General features: G+C 43.2%; 1 protein-coding gene across 1 annotated transcript in view; it reads right to left on the bottom strand.

Annotated features, from left to right (window-relative positions):
* Nucleotides 1-24,417, bottom strand: part of LOC126458086 (WD repeat and HMG-box DNA-binding protein 1) — a 219,437-nt gene that overhangs the window by 172,679 nt on the left and 22,341 nt on the right. Inside the window, exons 3-4 of the mRNA XM_050094903.1 lie at nucleotides 17,381-17,532; nucleotides 17,195-17,303 (exon numbers count right to left, since the gene is read on the bottom strand). Coding sequence (XP_049950860.1) covers nucleotides 17,195-17,303; nucleotides 17,381-17,532 — 261 coding nt within the window. The remainder of the gene's footprint in view (nucleotides 1-17,194; nucleotides 17,304-17,380; nucleotides 17,533-24,417) is intronic.

The raw sequence follows: 24,417 nt of genomic DNA, 5'->3' as shown, positions 1-24,417 counted from the left end.
ATTTTGGATTTGCTGCCTGGTAGCAGATATGTTCCTTTCAATCTAGCTTTCTTTGTATGTATTTTTACTCTTTGTCTTTGAAATCTATGAACACTTGCAATTCGAAAGTGGTTCTGGTATATCAAATCCTGTACAATTTATTTACTGTTTAAGAAAATGTAGTCCATATCATTTTCTTTTTCATCCTGCCTGGTAAATCTCCCCTAACCTGGGGATCTGGGTGACTTTTTCAAACTCTAATCCTTTTCCTAAACCTCTCCAGTCCTTTTTCCTTCACCACTCTTCCTTCCCCTTCAGCCAATCTGCCAGAATAAGAAGCCACTTGCTCCAAAAACTTGTAAACTGTAATATCTTTTAAAAGTATGTTCTCATGCCACTGCTTGGTGATTACAGACAATGTATCGGGCATCTAAAACGCAAATACTTGTGCCAAAGTTACACACACGAGTCACTAAAGCGAATACAGTACAACAGGCATTCGTATGAAATCGTAAAATTTGTGGTGACAAACCGATCTGTAGCGTAGCCTGAAATCTAGATTAGGTTGAAGGGTGATAAACTGATTGAAAGTTTCCATTGCCAATGAATGTGAATGTGAGAGAGGCTGAGTTGCCAGTGGCAATGAATGTCAATGTGAATGTGAGAGAAAGTTGTGCTAACAGATTGACCTGTAGCAAGGCCTAATGTTTATTTTCCTGCCAAACTTAATTGGTCAATTGTATCAAATTAGTTGCTTATACACAAACTCACACACTATTTACCATCAATTTGACTAAATTATGTGAAGAATGTAGGAACTTTTATAGTATTTTATGATCTAAATACACCAAGAATGTCTAAACAGTTTTCTAGTAAATATGTTCACAGAAACCGCAACAGAAAATCTATACACACACACACACACACACACTATATGATTCAAGGACTTTAATAGCATGCGTCAATAATCTACAAGAAGTTCCATATATCTTGACCAACCGAAATAACTTTTCGTCCAGAAGCAAAATAAAACATGTATTAAGAAATTGTTGCTTAGCTACCATGGGGGACACCAAATAGCATGATTGTCTTTTTTGTAACTTTTTTTTATTATGAAATAAACAACAGCAGTATGTCGTTTTTTAAATATGACACTATTTTTTATTTTTTAATCCACTTCCTCTCTTCAAGAACTGTTTACATGAACATGACTTTATTAAAAATGTGACACAAAACTGACACTCTCCTGTGCCACCATACAGAGACGATACCAATGGTAACATAACTTATCCACATGCTGGAGTTGATAGTAAACAAATGGAAATGCAAGGGAAATGCACACCAGTCATTCTGTTAAATGTCTTCAGTTGAAGGTTTGTGTGTACTCACTATGTGTTCCAATGAAGAGAAGGAAGAAATGCTACATATCATTTAAAAGTGCTACAGTACTCTACAACATGTACCCTTATTGTAAATAGGACAAAACTATTGTAGTTATTGTTCTGCTAACTTACTTTCTTGTGCATTTTTGTTGTGTTTCTATTCATTTACTATCAACTCTACAAGTGGACAAGTTACGTTACCCCAGTTACATGCACTGTGTGTTAGTACAGGAGAGCCAAAGTCAGTCCCATGTCACATTTTTAATAATGGTTCATTTATGTGGAGGGTACACAGTGATACATTTTTGAATAGGTCCTTAGTTTAATGCCTGTCGTTTGCTTGGGGATGGGCAGGATCAACAGTGCTGATTTGTGATCTGTCAAAGGCAGTTGACTGTACAAATCACAAAATACTTTTAAGTAAATCAGAATAATACGGCGAAACAGGAAATGCTGAAAAAAGGTTCAAACCCTATAATCTGACAGAAAACAAAAGGTGTCAATAAGGACACATGTTTAAGCTATCAGGCATCATCCAACTAGGAGCCAATAACATAAGGTGTCCCCCAAGGTTCTATCTTAGGGCCCTTACTTTTTCTCGTGTATAGCAATGACCTTTCATCAGTATCATCACCAGATGCCAAGTTTGTTTTGTTTGTACATAATTCAAACATTGCTATAAATAGTCAATCAAATATAGCCTTAGAAAGGTTGGATAATGAAAATTTCATAGACATCTGTCACTAAACCTTGAAAAACTTACTACCATATTTACACGAATCTAATGTGCCATTGAACAAAAGGCGCACCCCAATTTTAAAAATTATATTAATTTAAAAAAAAAAAAAAAAATTTAACACATCCCCAGTATGGTATTTTTGTATTGTTGAAATTTATTTTACAATGCTAATTTTATTTCAAACAATAGTCAATGCATACATGAACTTTAAAAATAACAATAATTTATTTTTAAGTTACTCATTATGGTAATAAGTGAAATGTTCATTATTAGAAAAGAACGCTTAACTTGATTACCTACATGGCATACAAAAGAAACATACTGTGAACTACAGGCATTACTCACCATTATGCGCTAATGTCATCATTACTGGAATTCTTCGAAGAGTCTACATCAGAAATAGACTAATTTCCTCCTTCCCAACCACCCTCCGTGTCATTCCAGAGCATATCATCTTCCCTGTCGTCCAGAGTATTTGAAATACAGCATTTCTTGAATGATTTTATGATCATTGGTGCTTCGATGCATGTCCAGGCAGCCGAAACCCAGTGCACAATAATATAGGGTGCAGTACGTTTAATTTTTCCTGCCAGAGTCAGTTCACGATTTGATTTGCAAGACCATTTTTTTTGTACTGTTCCTGAACGTAACCTTTGAAAGGTTTACTTATACTAACGTCCAGGGGTTGTAATGCAGAAGTCATTCCTCCACGAACGATAACAAGGTCATTGGGTAGGCTGTGGATCTTCTTTTTGATGACATCAGTGAGGTGATCACAAAACGCATCAAGACAAATCATTGATGGTTGCTTGGAAAGCCCACCAGGACTGAGTTCTGACATGTTTCGGAGCCACTCAAGCATCAAAGTTTCAGTCATACATCCCTTCTCTTGATTCCAAACAATGACATCATCAGGGAATGGTTTTCCTCCTCGCTTGTAAATTAAAAAAGGGGGAAGTTTGTTCCCGTGTGCTGTGACTGCCAACATTACTGTTAAGTGCTGTTTTTCACACCCAGATGTTTTGATGGTAGCTTCTTTTGTACCCTTCTTGTCAATCGAGTAATTACGTGATATACCAAACCAAACTAGAGTCTCATCAGCATTGCCTACTCGGTCCGCTGAAATTCTTGAAGTTTCTTTTCATAATCCTGTGGAAGCTTTTGGCATATTGTTGTACGATGTCACAGAGACAATCCTACTCATTTCATAAAGCGATCAACCCATCCTCGGCTAGCCTTAAACTCTTGCTTCGTTATATTAAGAGCTGCAGAAATCTCTTTTGCTTTTTTTTTTTATTATTATTATGGTGTCACTGGTCACAGGTTGGCCATTCTTCCTCCTTACTCAGACGAATTCCAAAACATTTACTTCAACGTCAGGATGTCTTCTTTTGCGAGGTCCAGTAAATTTCTTTCTAGTAGTGGTAGTTGCAAATAATCCCAATTTCTGTTCAGCTACATTGAACTCTCTTCCTGCCCTTCTGTTACCATATTTTTCAGCATAAAGAATTACTTTAGAATTACTTTACGCTTGAAAGCAGTTTCATGTGACATTCTTCTCTGTTTGCCTTCCATTTTGTGACTACCTCATGTAAACACAATGTGAAGTACTGTAGTAGGCCAACAATAATGAAACGAGGTTGAGAAGTAAAACAGTGCGTTGTAATATACAGGACAGTACCTAAATTAAAAAAAAAAAAACACGTTCTATTTGAACCCACGACAAAACGGAATTTCCTCTTGTGGCAGTAATGGACTTTGTTATGATGCCTGCGAACAGAATTCAGAACTGGAAATATATACCAGCTCTTTTAACTCTATACCAGATATCATATCTATGTTTTCTTGCTAGAGTTTAATAAATGTTTTGCTACTTCAGATCACATAGGACAGGGGCGGGCAGGAATCCTGCACGTGTGCGGTGCACTTTCACGCGTGCAGTTAATAGGTGTTCTGCGTGCACATAGGGGCAAGCTGGTCACCCGCTTATCTCCCCTCCCCACCATACCTTCTGTCCGCTCCTTCCTCTGCAATGCGTTTTGTTTCCTAGCTTGCTTTATTGAATGTAGGAATAAGATTAGTAGTAGTAGTGCTTGAAAGATATTGTGGTTTGAAAGAGTACCTATTACCTACGATATGTTTTATTTAATTATCACAGGTGGAGTGGAACAAAATTTCTACATACAAACGCAAGCAGTTACTTAAATTTTCATCACTGATATTTGCTCTTAACCGACACTTACTAATTCAGCAAATGGTTTTCCAGCTCTCGCTATATTAAGCTCGTACCGCTGGGCTATTATTGTTGTCGTCCTGAAAAATTGAAAACAGTGCTCCATAAAATGTTAAATCAGTTACATGAGAGACATGACGAAGGAAGTCGCAGACCTCTAGTGACCACAGCAACTACGACAGATTCATCTAGTATCGTCAGATCGCTCTTCTTAAGCTCAGTCAATTTCCCCATCCGCTCAGAATCCGACAATAAATTGTACTCGTCCTTGTGAAATTTGTTATAATGGCCTTCAATACTAAACTTCCGCTGACCAGCAAGAATACTGCCACATATTAAACATTTTGAATTTTCACGTTTTTGCACAAAGAAAAAATGATTCTCCCATTACTTTTTAAAAGATAGCAAATCTCCACTTCTCCGTTTCCTTGTTTCACTCTGCATTTTCCGGTTCTTGAAATACAACGTTGACTATGTAGTGGTCGGTGCACATCAACGTCCGCAACTTAGCCTGGTACTACACTGCCACAACCTGCCGGCTGTCGCCACTGCCCCAGTCGAAGATTGCACGCAAGCAGCACACGTGCAGCGCTGTGCGCTCATGAGCCGCGTGCAACGTTTGCCCGCCCCTGACATAGGATAAGAAATACAGGTGAATGAGTCAAGTTCGTACACAAATCTAATGCGCCATCAAATCTTACGCGCACACCAATTTTGAGTGCTTCGTATGGTAAAAAAAAAAGTGTGCACTACATTTGTGTGATTACCATATATGCAGTTCACAATTTGTAAAAGGTTTCCTGCTAGTATATGGCAAACAGATAGAAAAAGTTGACAACGTTAAATTCTTGCGATTACAGCTCGATAATAAATTTAACTGACAGTACCATACTACAGAATTGCTGAAGCACCTAAACAAATCTCTATTTGATTTTTGAATGTTATCAGACATGATGATGATGATGAAGTCCCATACTCCGTGACGGAGCGTAGGGGAACGATGCGGGAGACCCGCACCGCCGTACTAGGCAAGGTCCTAGTGGAGGTGGTTTGCCATTGCCTTCCTCTGACCGTGACGGGGATGAATGATGATGATGAAGACGACACAACAACACCCAGTCATCTCGAGGCAGGAAAAATCCCTGACCCCGCCGGGAATCGAACCCGGGACCCCGTGCTCGGGAAGTGAGAACGCTACCGCGAGACCACGAGCAGTGGACTTACATATGTGATATAAAAATAAGAAAGCTAATGTACTATGCTTACTTTCATTCCGTAATGTCATACGGGATCATTTTCTGGGGTAACACATCAAGCCAAGCTGAAGTTTTCTGAGCCCAAAAACGTGCAATACGAATTATTTGTGAGGTGAACTCAAGAATGTCCAGCAGAGAGCTATTTATGGAACTGTGGGTACTAGCTACTGTTTCCCAATATATTTATTTCTTAATGAAATTTATCATTAAAATATTTAATTAATTAATTTTTTTTTCAAACCAATACTTCAGTTCATGGAATCAATATTAGAAATAAGAATAACTTTCACAGCAATTTAAAGTCACTTCCTTTGGTTCAGATAGGAGTCCACTATTCAGCAATACACATTTTCAATAACATGCCAATAGTCATTAAAAGTTTAACTAATAGTAAAGTTAAGTTTGAGAAGAGTACAGGATTTACTGGTGGCCAACTCCTTCTACTCCATTGATGAATTACTTAGCAGAACCGACTAATGCATGTTGTTGTTGTTGTGGTTGTTGTTGTGGTCATCAGTCCTGAGACTGGTTTGATGCAGCTCTCCATGCTACCCTATCCTATGCAAGCTTCTTCATCTCCCAGTACTTACTGCAACCCACATCCTTCTGAATCTGCTTAGTGTATTCATCTCTTGGTCTCCCTCTACGGTTTTTACCCTCCATGCTGCCCTCCAATGCTAAATTTGTGATCCCTTGATGCCTCAGAACATGTCCTACTAACCGGTCCCTTCTTTTTGTCAAGTTGCGCCACAATTGCTCCCCAATTCTATTCAATACTTCATCATTAGTTATATGTGCTATAACCTTTAATCACCAATAATTGCGTGGATATTCAAACACACCTACTTAGAAACAATAGCTGGTTACATGATAACAACTCAGTATCTCTCATTCGACTGCCGTGCCGTGACATGCGGCCGGCGCCGTTCGTAGCTAGGTGGCGCTGCCGCGCTCAGCCACGTTGCGGAGCGCCTCTATCGCCGTTTGCGCGTACTGTCGTGGCGGCACTGTTAAATGTCGTGGCACTTTCACAACACTTTTCCCCCTTGAAAAAAAAAAAAACACCCACTTCCTTGGAGACATGGACATTGCGGAGACATCCATGGTCTCTTGTGAGGCCCCGAGAAGATCCTGCGGAGAGACACGAGAGTATGGTCGAAAATGTCCAGGACGGAAGCTCGTGCGTGGAACGTGCCTCCTGGACGAGATAATGGGTGAAAACTCCGGAGCAGCATCCATAGGTGTCATGGACCTGGGGGTGTGCTCCAGCAAGATGGGTCCCGGAGAATGCGGCGTCGCGACTGGGGCCGGTTCCGGCGTACTCGGAAGCGGTAGCGACGTCGGCTGCATCAACACGTACGGTAGATCGGCAGCAGCGACAGGACTGGTTTTTCGGGCTGGTGGAGGCGAAGGAAGGGGCGGTGGCATCGGTGTGGCCACCACTCGTGGGCGCATCTGGTCGTAATGGCGAACAACCATGCCGTCGTCCGTACGTATTTCACAAAGCCGGGGGCCGCGAAGAGCCTTGACCACCCCTGGAATCCATTTAGGGCGAGATCCATACCCTCGTGCCCACACGTCGGCACCCACCGAGTATTTTCCTGCACTAGGGGACACAGCACAAGGCCTGACAGGGTGAAGCAGGTGCAGTAGAGTGCGCGGTTGGCAGCCACGCAAGAGTTCAGCAGGGCTGCGATCACCCAGAGGCGTGAAGCGATAAGAACTCAGAAAATGCAGCAGAGCGTCATCTGTGGAAAAATCACTAAGGAATTTTTTTCATCTGGGTTTTGAAAGTGCGGACAAGGCGCTCGACCTCCCCATTCGATTGCGGATGGAAGGGCGGTGCTGTAACATGATGAATCCCTTGTCCAGTACAAAAATCACGGAAGGCCTGCGAAGAGAACTGAGGGCCATTGTCCGTGACGATCGTGGATGGAAGACCTTCTAGCGCAAAGATTTTGGACAAAGCCAGCGTCATCGCCGCAGTGTTGGGCGACGGACATCGAACAACAAACAGAAACTTCAAGAAGGCGTCAATCAACAGTAGCCAATAAGTACCGAGGAAGGGTCCGGCAAAGTCAGCGTGCACCCGTTCCCATGGCTGCGCCGGATCAGGCCATGGAGAGAGCATTGTACGAGGTGCAGCCAGTTGTTGAGCACACTGACCACACACAGCAACCATGTGAGCGATGTCCGAATCAATACCGGGCCAATAAACGTGCCTGCGGGTCAGGGACTTGGTCCGAGAAATCCCCCAATGGCCTTCATGCAACAGTTTGAGAACATCTTTGCGAAGAGAGGCTGGCACCACGACCTGTGGAGATGCGCCATCCGTGGCCAGAAGAACAACATCATCATGAACAGACAGACGAAGGTGCAAGGCATGGAAGTTGCGAAGGGGATCCGATGCCCGGCCCTTGGTCCTGTCCGGCCAACCCCGTTGAACAAAACCCAACACCTGACGCAGGACCGAGTCCCGCGCAGTAGCCGACGCAACCTGTGAACCTGTAAGTGGAAAACCCTCGACCGCACGACGTTCTTCCTCATCAATGTGGAAACAGAGTAGTTCATCACGATCGAAAACCGGGTTGGGGCCCATCGGCAATCGCGACAATGCGTCAGCGTTGGCGTGCTGGGCCGTGGGGCGATAGTGAATCTCATAGTGAAAATGAGATAAGTATAAGGCCCAATGTTGCAGGCGGTGAGCTGCCTTATCCGGAAGCGACGCCGATGGGCTGAACAGAGAGACCAGCGGCTTGTGGTCGGTGAAGAGGTGAAACTTAGAACCATACAAAAAAACACTGAACTTTTTTAGAGCATAAATGATAGCGAGCACCTCCTTTTCGATTTGAGAGTAACGTCGTTGCGCATCGTTGAGGGTCTTGGAAGCATAGGCGACCCACCCTCATACCGATGGGCGAGAACAGCCCCTAGGCCATACTGTGACGCGTCAGTCGCCAAAACCAAGTGCTGACCCAGACGGAATGTGGCAAGACAAGGCGCCGACTGCAAATGAGTCTTCAGGTGGACAAAAGCCTGCTCACACTCGTCGGACCAACAGAAAGGGACGTTTTTGCGTAACAGCTGATGCAGAGGATGAGCTACCGCTGCCGCGGATGGAATGAATTTGTGATAATAAGCAATCTCAGTGGAGGCCCCCGTGACAACAATGTCATCCAGATAGTTTATGCAGCCGGGAATGGAAGCCGTGAGCTGTTCCAAAAACCGCTGCAAAATGGCCGGCGCACTAGTGACACCAAATGGTAACCGCTGGTACTGATACAACCCACAATGAGTGTTGATGACGAGAAAATCCTTGGAAGAAGCTTCCAACGGCAACTGATGGTACGCCTCCGATAAGTCAAGTTTGGAAAAGAACTGGCCCCCAGCGAGCTTGGTAAATAACTCCTCAGGACGGGGAAGAAGATAAGTGTCAATGAGGCTCTGAGCTTTGACAGTGGCTTTAAAATCACCACACAATCGCAGACTCCCGTTTGGTTTAGAAACCACCACGATTGGTGATGCCCATTTGCTGGAGGTAACAGGAAGGAGAATCCCTGAAGCTGTTAACCTGTCTATCTCAGCCTTGACAGGTGCACGCAACGGCACTGGAATAGGGCATGCCCGGAAAAACTTAGGGCGAGCTGTAGGTTTAAGAGTAATGTGGGCTTCAAAGTCCTTGGCATGACCCAGACCAGCAGAGAACACGGACGAAAATTCAGAACACAATCCATCCAGCTGTTGATACAGAATATCCTCAGATATGAGGTGCACATCATCATCAATGGAGAACCGAACAACTGGAAAGCATCATAACCGAACAGGTTATCAGTGCCCGCAAGATCCACCACATAAAACGTGAGGGGCCTAACAACAGACTTGTAGCCAGTGGAAGCATCAAACTGGCCAATGATAGGAATTTTCTGTTTATTATAAGTTCTCAGATTTCGTGTAACTGGAGACAAGGGAAGGGAGCCCAACTCCAAATACGTGCGAGAATTAATGAGAGTTACTGCCGAGCCAGTGTCCACTTGCATGCGAATGTCTTTATCCAGAACACGAACAGTAATAAACAACTTATTTGTTTGAGAAAGCACACAGTTAACATCCACGTCCGATGCCTCGTCCTCGTCGACAGGAACTTTAGGGGACTGACACACAGAAGCAATGTGGTCTTTTTCCCTACATGAATTACATGTGGCCCAACGCTTTGGACACGCGGCCCTGTCATGCTGTACGAAACAATGTGGACAAGAAGGAAGTGCGGAACAAACCTGCTTCTGTGGTTGCTGTTTTCGCTGCGATCGTTGCGGCCCAACGCGACGTTGTTTACGCGAGTGAACTGCCGCCACATCTTCGTTCTCCTGTGAAACAGGCAAATTGTCCGTGTCGAAAGTTGACTGTACAGCGCCTACATCACACCACGCGTCTATTTGCGCGCCAGCAGTGTGAGACACTTCAAAGGATTGAGCGATGCTTAGAACTTCCGACAACGACGGGTTTGGCAGTTGTAGGGCATATTGCCGAACTTCTTTATCAGGAGCAAGCCGTAGAATAGCATCCCTAACCATTGAATCAGCATAAGACTCATGATGAGTGTCCGTGACAAACTGACATTTCCTACTCAGATCGTGTAGTTCCGCCGCCCAAGCCCGGTAAGATTGATGGGGCTGTTTATGACACCGGTAGAACGCCACGCGGGCGGCAACGACGTGGGTGTTTTTTCGGTAATAGTTAGACAAGAAGTCACACATTTCTTGGAGGGACAGAGAGGCAGGTTCCCGCAGAGGGGCTAACTGAGATAGCAGCTGATAGATCCGTGGAGAAATCCAAGATAGAAATAACGACTTACACATAGGAGCATCGACAACGCCGAAAGCCAAGAAGTGTTGCCGCAAACGCTTCTCATAATCCTCCCAGTCTTCAGCGGCCTCGTCGTAAGGAGGGAATGGAGGCGGAGAAGAGGAAGACAGACGATGAGTAAGCGACGTCGACAGCACCTGAATAGCAGCCGTCAGCTGTGTTTGTTGTTCAATGAGCGCTTGCATAAGCTGTTCCATGTCTGCCCCGTCACGAACACACAAATCCACAATGCAGTGAAAATATCCCATCCTCGTCGCCAAAAAGTGTTATAAGCTTTAATCACCTACTTAGAAACAATAGCTGGCTACATGATAACAACTCAGTATCTCTCACTCGACTGCCGTGCCGTGACATGCAGCCGGCGCCGTTCGTAGCTAGGTGGCGCTCCCGAGCTCAGGCGAGTTGCGGAGCGCCTCTATCGCCGTTTGCGTGTACTGTCGTGGCGGCACTGTTAAATGTCGTGGCACTGTCACAACAATGTGATCTACCCATCTAATCTTCAGCATTCTTCTGTAGCACCACATTTCGAAAGCTTCTATTCTCTTCTTGTCCAAGCTATTTATCGTCCATGTTTCACTTCCATACATGGCTACACTCCATACAAATACTTTCAGAAATGACTTCCTGACACTTAAATCTATACTCGATGTTAACAAATTTCTCTTCTTCAGAAACGCTTTCCTTGCCATTGCCAGTCTACATTTTATATCTTCTCTACTTCGACCATCATCAGTTATTTTGCTCCCCAAATAGCAAAACTCCTTTACTACTTTAAGTGTCTCATTTACTAATCTAATTCCCTCAGCATCACACGACTTAATTCAACCACATTCCATTATCCTTGTTTTGCTTTAGTTGATGTTCATCTTATACCCTCCTTTCAAGACACTGTCCATTCCGTTCAACTGCTCTTCCAAGTCCTTTGCTGTCTCTGACAGAATTACAATGTCATCGGCAAACCTCAAAGTTTTTATTTTTTCTCCATGGGTTTTAATACCTACACCAAATTTTTCTTTTGTTTCCTTTAGTGCTTGCTCAATATATAGATTGAACAACACTGGGGAGAGGCTACAACCCTGTCTCACTCCCTTCCCAACCACTGCTTCCCTTTCTTGTCCCTCGACTCTTATAACTGCCATCTGGTTTCTGTACAAATTGTAAATAGCCTTTCGCTCCATGTATTTTACCCCTGCCACCTTTAGAATTTGAAAGAGAGTATTCCAGTCAACAATGTCAAAAGCTTTCTCTAAGTCTACAAATGCTAGAAACGTAGGTTTGCCTTTCCTTAATCTTGCTTCTAAGATAAGTCGTAAGGTCAGTCTTGCCTCATGTGTTCCAACATTTCTACGGAATCCAAACTGATCTTCCCCAAGGTCGGCTTCCACCAGTTTTTCCATTCGCCTGTAAAGAATTCGCGTTAGTATTTTGCAGCTGTGACTTATTAAACTGATAGTTCGGTAATTTTCACACCTGTCAACACCTGTTTTTTTTGGGATTGGAATTGTTATATTCTTCTTGAAGTCTGACGGTATTTCGCCTGTCTCATACATCTTACTCACCAGATGGTAGAGTTTTGTCAGGACTGGCTCTCCCAAGGTCGTCAGTAGTTTTCTACTCCAGGGGCCTTGTTTCGACTCAGGTCTTTCAGTGCTCTGTCAAACTCTTCACGCCGTATTGTATCTCCCATTTCATCTTCATCTACATCCTCTTCCATTTCCATAATATTGTCCTCAAGTACATCGCCCTTGTATAGACCCTCTATATACTCCTTCGACCTTTCTGCTTTCCCTTCTTTGCTTAGAACTGGGTTTCCATCTGAGCTCTTGATATTCATGCAAGTGATTCTCTTTTCTCCAAAGGTCTCTTTAATTTTCCTGTAGGCAGTATCTATCTTACCCCTAGTGAGATAAGCCTCTACATCCTTACATTTGTCCTCTAGACATCCCTGCTTAGCCATTTTGCACTTCCTGTCGATCTCATTTTTGAGACGTCTGTATTCCTTTTTGCCTGCTTCATTTACTGCATTTTTATATTTTCTCTTTTCATCAATTAAATTCAATATTTCTTCTGTTACCCAAGGAGTTCTACTAGCCCTCGTCTTTTTACCTACTTGATCCTCTGCTGCCTTCACTACTTCATCTCTCAAAGCTACCCATTCTTCTTCTACTGTACTTCTTTCCCCCATTCCTGTCAATTATTCCCTTATGCTCTCCCTGAAACTCTGTAGAACCTCTGGTTCTTTCAGTTTATCCAGGTCCCATCTCTTTAAATTCCCACCTTTTTGCAGTTTCTTCAGTTTTAATCTACAGTTCATAACCAATAGATTGTGGTCAGAGTCCACATCTGCCCCTGGAAATGTCTTACAATTTAAATCCTGGTTCCTAAATCTCTGTCTTACCATTATATAATCTATCTGATACCTTCTAGTATCTAGTATCGACTTGCGCCATAGGGTGGTGGGGTTTCGGGTTCCGCTGGATAGGTCAGGAGTCCACTACACGCAACAAGCGGCTACACGGGTAGCAGGGGTTGTGTGGCGTGGGCTGGGCGGTTTTTTAGGTTAGATGGCCTTGGGCAAGTACAGAAAGGGCAACAGCCTCAACGGGTGCGGGGCAAAGTCAGGACATGCGGGGACCAAGCAGCAATCGGTATTGTAATTGTCAACTGTCGAAGCTGCGTTGGTAAAGTACCGGAACTTCAAGCGCTGATAGAAAGCACCGAAGCTGAAATCGTTATAGGTACAGAAAGCTGGCTTAAGCCAGAGATAAATTCTGCCGAAATTTTTACAAAGGTACAGACGGTGTTTAGAAAGGATAGATTGCATGCAACCGGTGGTGGAGTGTTCATCGCTGTTAGTAGTAGTTTATCCTGTAGTGAAGTAGAAGTGGATAGTTCCTGTGAATTATTATGGGTGGAGGTTACACTAAACAACCGAACTAGGTTAATAATTGGCTCCTTTTACCGACCTCCCGACTCAGCAGCATTAGTGGCAGAACAACTGAGAGAAAATTTGGAATACATTTCACATAAATTTTCTCAGCATGTTATAGTCTTAGGTGGAGATTTCAATTTACCAGATATAGACTGGGACACTCAGATGTTTAGCACGGGTGGTAGGGACAGAGCATCGAGTGACATTATACTGAGTGCACTATCCGAAAATTACCTCGAACAATTAAACAGAGAACCGACTCGTGGAGATAACATATTGGACCTACTGATAACAAACAGACCCGAACTTTTCGAATCTGTATGTACAGAACAGGGAATCAGTGATCATAAGGCCGTTGCAGCATCCCTGAATATGGAAGTTAATAGGAATATAAAAAAAGGGAGGAAGGTTTATCTGTTTAGCAAGAGTAATAGAAGGCAGATTTCAGACTACCTAACAGATCAAAACGAAAATTTCTGTTCCGACACTGACAATGTTGAGTGTTTATGGAAAAAGTTCAAGGCAATCGTAAAATGCGTTTTAGACAGGTACATGCCGAGTAAAACTGTGAGGGACGGGAAAAACCCACCGTGGTACAACAACAAAGTTAGGAAACTACTGCGAAAGCAAAGAGAGCTCCACTCCAAGTTTAAACGCAGCCAAAACCTCTCAGACAAACAGAAGCTAAACGATGTCAAAGTTAGCGTAAGGAGGGCTATGCGTGAAGCGTTCATTGAATTCGAAAGTAAAATTCTATGTACCGACTTGACAGAAAATCCTAGGAAGTTCTGGTCTTACGTTAAATCAGTAAGTGGCTCGAAACAGCATATCCAGACACTACGGGATGATGATGGCATTGAAACAGAGGATGACACGCGTAAAGCTGAAATACTAAACACCTTTTTCCAAAGCTGTTTCACAGAGGAAGACCGCACTGCAGTTCCTTCTCTAAATCCTCGCACAAACGAAAAAATGGCTGACATCGAACTAAGTGTCCAAGGAATAGAAAAGCAACTGGAATCACTCAATAGAGGAAAGTCCACTGGACCTGACGGGATACCAATTCGATTCTACACAGAGTACGCGAAAGAACTTGCCCCCCTTCTAACAGCCGTGTACCGCAAGTCTCTAGAGGAACGGAGGGTTCCAAATGATTGGAAAAGAGCACAGATAGTCCCAGTCTTCAAGAAGGGTCGTCGAGCAGATGCGCAAAACTATAGACCTATATCTCTTACGTCGATCTCTTGTAGAATTTTAGAACATGTTTTTTGCTCGCGTATCATGTCATTTCTGGAAACCCAGAATCTACTATGTAGGAATCAACATGGATTCCGGAAACAGCGATCGTGTGAGACCCAACTCGCCTTATTTGTTCATGAGACCCAGAAAATATTAGATACAGGCTCCCAGGTAGATGCTATTTTTCTTGACTTCCGGAAGGCGTTCGATACAGTTCCGCACTGTCGCCTGATAAGCAAAGTAAGAGCCTACGGAATATCAGACCAGCTGTGTGGCTGGATTGAGGAGTTTTTGGCAAACAGAACACAGCATGTTGTTATCAATGGAGAGACGTCTACAGACGTTAAAGTGACCTCTGGCGTGCCACAGGGGAGTGTTATGGGACCATTGCTTTTCACAATATATATAAATGACTTAGTAGATAGTGTCGGAAGTTCCATGCGGCTTTTCGCGGATGATGCTGTAGTATACAGAGAAGTTGCTGCATTAGAAAATTGTAGCGAAATACAGGAAGATCTGCAGCGGATAGGCACTTTGTGCAGGGAGTGGCAACTGACCCTTAACATAGACAAATGTAATGTATTGCGAATACATAGAAAGAAGGATCCTTTATTGTATGATTATATGATAGCGGAACAAACACTGGTAGCAGTTACTTCTGTAAAATATCTGGGAGTATGCGTACGGAACGATTTGAAGTGGAATGATCATATAAAACTAATTGTTGGTAAGGCGGGTACCAGGTTGAGATTCATTGGGAGAGTGCTTAGAAAATGTAGTCCATCAACAAAGGAGGTGGCTTACAAAACACTCGTTCGACCTATACTTGAGTATTGCTCATCAGTGTGGGATCCGTACCAGGTCGGGTTGACGGAGGAGATAGAGAAGATCCAAAGAAGAGCGGCGCGTTTCGTCACTGGGTTATTTGGTAACCGTGATAGCGTTACGGAGATGTTTAATAAACTCAAGTGGCAGACTCTGCAAGAGAGGCGCTCTGCATCGCGGTGTAGCTTGCTCGCCAGGTTTCGAGAGGGTGCGTTTCTGGATGAGGTATCGAATATATTGCTTCCCCCTACTTATACTTCCCGAGGAGATCACGAATGTAAAATTAGAGAGATTAGAGCGCGCACGGAGGCTTTCAGACAGTCGTTCTTCCCGCGAACCATACGCGACTGGAACAGGAAAGGGAGGTAATGACAGTGGCACGTAAAGTGCCCTCCGCCACACACCGTTGGGTGGCTTGCGGAGTATCAATGTAGATGTAGATGTAGATTCTTCCATGTATACAACCTTCTCCCATGATTCTTGAAACAAGTGTTAGCTATGATTAAGTTATGCTCTGTGCAAAACTCTACCAGGCGACTTCCTCTTTCATTTCTTAGCCCCAATACATATTCATCTACTATGTTTCCTTCTCTCCCTTTTCCTACTCTTGAATTCCAGTCAGCAATGACTATTAAAATTTTCGTCTCCCTTCACTAGCTGAATAATTTCTTTTATCTCATCATACATTTCTTCATCATCTGCAGAGCTAGTTGGCATATAAACTTGTGCTACTGTAGTAGGCGTGGGCTTCGTGTCTATCTTGGCCACAATAACGTGTTCACTATGCTGTTTGTAGTAGCTTACCCGCATTCCTATTTTTTTATTCATTATTAAACCTACTCCTGCATTACCCCTATTTGATTTTGTGTTTATAACCCTGTATTCACCTGACCAAAAGTCTTGTTCCTACTGCCACCGAACTTCGCGAATTCCCACTATATCTAACTTTAACCTATCCATTTTCCTTTTTAAATTTTCTAATCTACCTGCCCGGTTAAGGGATCTGACGTTCCACACTCCGATCCGTAGAACGCCAATTTTCTTTTTCCTGATAATGACGTCCTCTTGAGTAGTCCCCGCCCGGAGATCGGAATGGGGGACTATTTTACCTCCGGAATATTTTACCCAAGAGGACGCCATCATCATTTATCCATACAGTAAAGCTGCATGCCCTCGGGAAAAATTACGGCCGTAGTTTCCCCTTGCTTTCAGCCATTCGTAGTACCAGCACTGCAAGGCCATTTTGGTTAATGTTGCAAGGCCAGGTCAGTCAATCATCCAGACTGTTGCCCCTTCGACTACTGAAAAGGCTGCTGCCCCTCTTCAGGAACCACATGTTTGTCTGGCCTCTCAACAGATACACTTCCGTTGTGGTTGCACCTACGGTACAGCCATCTGTATCGCTGAGGCACGCAAGCCTCCCCACCAACGGCAAGGTCCATGTATGTTGTTAATAATATCACATGCTAATATTGAGTAAAATCTGACATCTGTACTGTCTGTGCACTAATGTGATTATTTATAATAAGTGCTGTAAAATGTTTTTTAATTTATTTTTTTATTTGATGGTGCATGGCTACAACAGCCATAAAATTATCATATGCACCTTACTGCACTGAACATTTAATATTTGGTGGCAAGTTTTATTGGAATATGGAGAAGGTCCTTCCCAGAGGACCCCCTCACTATGGATCAATTGGAATGAAAAGTACATCTAATCTAATCATAGAAGTTCAAGAAACTTACCAAATATTTTTCTGCAGGGTCGACTGCAACAGAGAGAACAGGTGCAGTGTGCCCACTCAATACCTGTGACTGAGACGTGTCCAAATCTGTGATGTGTATCTCCGTGTCACTACAAAATACAATTTGTCAGGTGCTGTCATATGTTTCTGACAAAACAAAATGTCTTACACAAGTTGAATTACTTACAATGACCCAGAAAAGACTTTCTTCCCATTTTCACTAACAGCAACATGGGTCACAGGAGCAGAAAATCTTGTAACAATCTGGTCTCTGTTCGCATCTGGGAAGGTATATGCCTGAACATTATTATTGTCTGTCCCAACATAAAAATAGTTGCCCTGAAACAAACCAGTGACAATGTATTGCCCAAAATTCTATAATATAAAAGTCTAATTATTTCTCGAAAGGCAGTAGGAAAGTTAGGCTTAATTACAACAACTACACACATAATATCTCTTAAGGAAATTCTTTTATAAGAAACAAATTGTGATTCTTCAGTTTTTCCTGGCATGTATTCTGGGAGAAAATTAAACAATTTTTTTTCTCCACCCCTCATTCCTGTGCAAATGTTGTTATGAATATCATACATAAAGCAAATTATTTTCATAAACTTCAATGGCAATGATTTGTTAGTACAAAAAGTTCCAAGCTGCACCACGGTTTAGATTTCATATTAAATTGTAGGTACCCCTATTATTTGCAGGATAAGTTAGTTCAGAGGTTGGAGGGAGGCAACAGCTCACCACCTGCAACAGGACCATGTAGTGTTGAAACCAAACTTGAGATTGAGGACAACTTTACTTTACAAAATTTGCATAATCATATAAGGTGTTATTTAAAGAAAACATACTATTCTTCATATTATTCTCTTCAAACTGCAACCATCTCAGCTGTACAAAAATAATTAGATATAATACTGAAAATCCAGAATGGAATTAATGAAAAGCATAGATTGCTACTCATCATATAGAGGAGACATTGAGTTGCAGACAGGCACATCAAAAAAGACAGTCAAACATACGAGCTTTCAGCTGAAAGACCTCCTTCAAAAGTACACACACACACACACACACACACACACACACACACACACACATTCTTGCACACCCAGTTCACACACACAAGATCACTGTCTCTAGCCACTGAGGCCAGACTGTAATCAACTGCATGTGATGGTAGAAGCAATCTGAGTGGTGGGGGTAATGGAGAGGCAGGGGCTAAAAAGGAGGTTGGGTTGGAGAGGGTGAGGGATGGCAGGGTAAAGTGCTGCTTGTGGGAGCATGCAGAGATGTGGTGGGGACAGGGTTGGGCAGCTAAATGATGCAGCTGGGAGGTTGGGTGGGGAGGGGAGAAGGAGGGGGGGTTGGTGGAAAAGATGAGGGAAGGGGGAAGAGAGAAGTAGAGGAGGGGAAAAGAGAGAGGGGGCGGAAAGAGACACTAGTGGATGTGTTGGTGGCTGTATAGTGTTGGAGTGGGGCAGGGAAGGCCTCTACCTTCATTAGTCCCTGTCCTTCAACCACCTACCCCCTTCCCTACTCATACTCCAGCACTACGTAGCCTTCTAGTCCACAAATACACCCACCTCTCTCTCTCTCTCTCTCTCTCTCTCTCTCTCTCTCTCTCTCTCGCCCATACTTCTCTCCTTTTTCGTCTACCTCCTCCCTCCTCCAGTCTTATCTCCCAACTGCATCTAGCTGCCCGACCTTGGCCCCACACTCCCAAAAGCAGCACTTTACTGTCCCCCACCCCTAACCTGCTTCCTCCCTCCCTCCCTGCCCCAGCCTCCTCCTTACCCCAACCACCCATGTTGCTTCTCCCATCATGCACAGTTGCTCACAGTCTGGCCCCAGTGGCCAGACACAGTGGTCATGTGTGTGTATATGAGTTGTGCCTGCATGAATGGGTGTGTGTGTTGTCCACTTTAGAAGAAGGCCTTTTGGTCAAAACCTCACATGTTTAGCAGTCTTTTTAGTGTACCTGTCTGCGACTCAACATCTCTCTCCTCTATATGGTGAGTAGCAACCTATCCTTCTCGTAATATTGTCATAGATATAACACTGGATATTCAAAATGATCAAATACTTGATCAATGTTCTGGAGCCATGAATAGTGCAACTACATGATAACTGTATGGGGACCTTTACAATTTTCAAATTTTTATTCTGTGAGTGGAGTGGAGGGTAGGGGAATGGCAAGTGTGGTGAGACAAAGAAGGAAGCAAAGAGGGTGCATGAGCAATGAGGCAAAATGGTTCAAATGGCTCTGAGCACTATGGGACTCAACTGCTGAGGTCATTAGTCCCCTAGAACTTAGAACTAGTTAAACCTAACTAACCTAAGGACATCACAAACATCCATGCCCGAGGCAGGATTCGAACCAGCGACCGTAGCGGTCCTGCGGTTCCAGACTGCAGCGCCTTTAACCGCACGGCCACTTCGGCCGGCAGCAATGAGGCAATTCTCACTTCAAAGTATTGTAAGGAAGAAGAAATCCTTGTGTATAGTGAGGTGAGTACGTTTGAGATGGTGGCTTACAAGGGATAATACAGTATGCACTCTATGAAAGAATGGAATGTTCTGGGTATAAGATGCTGTGATCGGAGAAGTTTCTGTCAAGGTAACTAATGTCTGTGAAGATAGTCATTAAAATATCGGGATATGTGATCACGTGCTCCTCACCACTGCAGACTGAATGTCCATGGATGTTCAAGTTGTACAGGGGACAGACTGCTGGAGAATTCTGGTCAAACTTAAAAACATTATGAGTAATACTGGTACATTAATATTTTTATCATCTGAACTGTTGGATAATTTTGGTGTCCCCCCCCCCCCCCCCTCCCCGACTTTTTCATGGACCACTTAATTATTTGTGCACATCATGGACACTACCAGTCTGGGGCTCCAGACGCAACTCTCATTGTTTCTTGTCGGCAATGCCTCTTTTGGTGGTCTGAATATAAAAGGAACAACTCTGCATCTCAGAGGCCAGTGCTGTATTTACCATGAATAGTCCCCTACACCTTCTCTCTATCTCATTCATCAGAACCTCACTATGGATTTGTTTTCTCTTGGACTGCTCTTCAGTTATTTACCCTCCTACATTAAGCTGTTTATGGGCTATCTAGAGGAAGCTTTTTAGCTTCGCAAAACTCCAATCCCTATGTCTGCTTCTAGTTCATTGATGATTCTTCATGATCTGGACAAGGCACAACTATCCTTATTCCTGCGGAGCCTGAACACCATCTTTCCCATTCACTTCACCTTGGCCTCCTCAGCCTAACATGGCACCTTCCTGGATGCTGACCGCCTCCTCTCTGATAGATCCATATTAAACACACTAATTGTAATGATGTCTGCATTTTGACAGCTGTCATCCCTTCGATTCATACTTATAGTCTGGCCAACTGTGAGCAGCACATCTGTAGTGACAAGAATTATCTTTCCCAGTGTGTTTATGGTCTCACTGAAGAATTCACAGACAGGCACTATAGTTGAGTCAGCATTGATCCCTGAAAGTGGGGTGCGCATGGCAGCTTTGCACGCTTACCTCTTGTAATGTGATTTTGTAAACTTCTCTATGGTATTGGCTCAGTGTTGCTGTAAGACAAGTACGCCGTAAGGCAGGACTGCATGGCCAGCAATGTCTCACCATCAGCTGTGCCGTGTGGCGAGGTTGAAAGCTGGCAACAAATCTGCTAGCACTCAGGGATGAACTTACACCAATCGACTACAGCACCAAAAATGGTCCACAGATTTTCCGCACCATATTTCCTCATGCATCTAATACTCTCACCACCCTCATTAACCAGCTGCAAAGGAGCAATCCTCGCATCACCCAATATCATCCGGACTGCAAAAACTGAATCATATGCTCCATCATGACTTCAGCTGTTGCAAAATAAGGAACACCCTCCCAACACCACCTAAGTGGCATTCCACCAACTACCAATTCTATGCAGCAATATTCTAGTCTATACCAATCCCACAACCACTCCCAAACCCACGCCACACTGCTCATATCCCTGTGAAAGGCCCAGGTACAACACCTGTCCAATTCACCCACCCACAACATCCTAACTCCAGCCGCATCACAGGCTTATCGAATACCATTAGAAGCAGGAACCCCTGTGAAAGAAGCCATGTCATATACTAGCTCTGTTGCAATTTCTGCACAGCATTTTATTTGTGCATGACCACCAACCAAATAAATGGCCACCGTCTACAGGTGACTGCCCTGACCACCCACTGGCAGAACACGTTTTTTGGCAAAACCTACTTGACTTCAATGGCTAATTCACAACTCAAGCTATCTGGATCCTTACCCACAGCACCAGCTTTCCTGAACTATGTATATAGGAGTTATCCTTGCAATCATCATCATATCACGTCCCGCCAAAATTCAGCGCATTTAACTGCCACTGCCGTAGCGTTTGCCATATTGTAATGTGACTCCCCATTTTGGGTTTGTTTTACTTATACATATGTGTATTGTATTTGTATTTGTGTGTATATGTAATATGTGGGTTATCTATGGCTTGGACACAATTAAATAAAATAAAATCCTTGCAACATATCCTTTGTTCTTGTAATCCTCCTGGCCCAGATCTTTGGTAGTCACCTGCCCCACACCTACCTCCTACCTGCCACTGGAGCCTCTAAATTCACTCCTCCCACACCCACTCCTTCTTCCCCAGCCTCTCCCCTTCCTCTGTTCCACTGCACTCTCGCAAACCGCATCCCTGCACAAGGTCAACAGTGCTGCCACCTTGTGCCGCATTACTATTAGATATGGGCGATTCATTCCTGAACTAATTCATTGAGCTAGATCCTTCTATGAAGTGGGTGACTGGTGACTCAGAAAAAAGAAGCAGTAGCTCTTTAGATCCGAAATGTCTCTCGAGTGTCATCAGTGATGGAATGGAAGTTCTTGGGTAGACAGTGCAACAGTGTCCCACACAACTGTTGAAATAATCTATATGGCATTAACCATTAGAGTAAGAAATTCATCTCAATCTGGAGAAAAATATGCTGAGGGAGATATGTATGTATGTGTCTACATACCTTACTGTTGTGAGCAGCTTTCATAAGCCATGAAAAGTATAGAAATCAAAGATAGCTCATCTCTACATAATGCTGCATTACCGCCTCAGCACTTCACTGGAACTGATAGAGCTCAAGGAATTAACTCGCGAGGCTCTTTCGCCACTGCTCTCCTACCACTCCTGAGTCCAGACAGAACGGATTGCACGTGAACTAGCTCCTGGCAGACACTCACCACCCGCCTCACCTACAGCTCTTGACTCTGCGAACTAGGTCCTGCCAGCCACTCTCTGCTCCTCTACTGCTCAGAGTGAAACGGTGACTCACGAGTGATCCCACTCTTTGTGATCTTGGCTCTTTCATTGATTACGCTCGCAGGTCAACTTGATTCCTTCTCGACACAGCATTCCCCATTCGAATTCAGCTCACCATGGATATTGTTTATAGTAATTAATGCATGTATTAGTTAAAGAATACACTGTGTGTACATTTGTTTTCATTTCTAGTTTTAACTGGTTAAATAGTGCATATTAATAGTACTTTAATTTTTACATTTGACATATTTTGCTGTTGCTGAACATAAGTCAACCACACTGCCCTCACCTACATGAGCTTCCAGCAATGTATGATACCATTTCACCAAACTGGTAAAAAATAGTTGTTACTGTCAGCACATAACTTCCTGCTTCTCTGGCCCCTCATCAAACCTAAAGTCCAGACATCCAACAGTCTTTCTAGAACAATGTGCATCCAACAGTCTCTCTGGAATAATGTGAGTCAGGAAGATATTCATGATCAAAATCATCCCAGACATTCAAGAAATCAGTTCTTGCAAATTTTCCCCGGGGATGTATGCTTCGGCTGAGACGACATTTTCCTTCCTCTCGATATATATTCAGTACTTTCAATCCTGTCCGTATACTGATTTACTTTTTTTTGTTGTAATGCTCCCACTTCCAATGCTTTTCATTTTCAATAATCCATATGTAACTTTGTCAATGTTATTAAGCCAATCACATTAAATAGATTTCCGGCATTAAACACTCAACATTAAAAATATCTATGAATGTACTTTGTCCAACATATAATTTACAAATTTGAAACATATTATCAAACTTTATAATGCCTAGTTATCTGATAAAATTAAAAAATTATTTGACTGCTGCAAAGTCAATGAAGTGTGGACAGCTATATATACCTTTAATTTCTATGCTCTAACAGTACATTTTATGGATGGAAGACACAAAAGTTGTACCTTCTTGAGAACTTCCAATCTGAGGAAAGACATGCTACAAAAATATTTCAAACTGGGTAAAGGCTTTTATCACCAAATATGATACTCAGTTTAAAATCAATGCCATAACAATACACAATGCTTAAAAACATGAAATCAGCTTTCATGGTTTTGATCCTTCCACATGTCCACATTCTTTACCTCTTTTTGTACGAAGCATAATTTAAAAAAAAAAAACCTGCTGATTAGGTCAAAATAACAGCTATTTTCCCCCCAAGAGAGTTGATTGTCCTTAAGAAAACTTACTGAAATACAAGAAAATAAAAAAGAACAAATTCACATGATGGTGTATCCAGGATGGAATAAAGACAATATTATGAAAAGGATAGATTAAACAATGGAAACTCCAGGCTGGATTATCCTCAATGTAACAAAAAGATAGACTGCTACTTACTGTAAATATGACATGTTAAGTTCCAGATGGTCACAATTAATAGACACCTACACTTTAGCTTTCAGCCACAGAATTCATCAGAAAAAGAAAGAGAAGGAGAAACACACACCATTCATTCACACACCTCATGCATACATGACCGTCAACTCCAGCAGCTCGGACCAGGTCAGATTGCTACTCACCACATGGAGGGGACGATGAGTTGTAGACGAGCAATATAAAAATACTACTGTATATTTGAGCTTTCAGCCAAAAGATGATCTACAGTAGACAAAACACACACACACACACACACATATATTCATGGAAGCCATCTCTCACACCCATGACCACTGTTAGGTGCAGTTATGAGGTTTGGGGGCGAGGGCAGGGGTGGGGGAGAATGGGAGTGGTAAAGGAGGGAAGTAGAGGAGGGGAATAATACTGCGGGGTGTGTTGGTGGAATAGAAGGCTGTGTAGTACTGGAGTTGGATCAGGGAAGGCAATTGTTAAGTGA

Source organism: Schistocerca serialis, chromosome 2 (genome assembly GCF_023864345.2).
Source record: "Schistocerca serialis cubense isolate TAMUIC-IGC-003099 chromosome 2, iqSchSeri2.2, whole genome shotgun sequence".
NCBI lineage: Eukaryota > Metazoa > Arthropoda > Insecta > Orthoptera > Acrididae > Schistocerca > Schistocerca serialis.
This window is presented reverse-complemented; position numbering and strand designations above follow the sequence as displayed.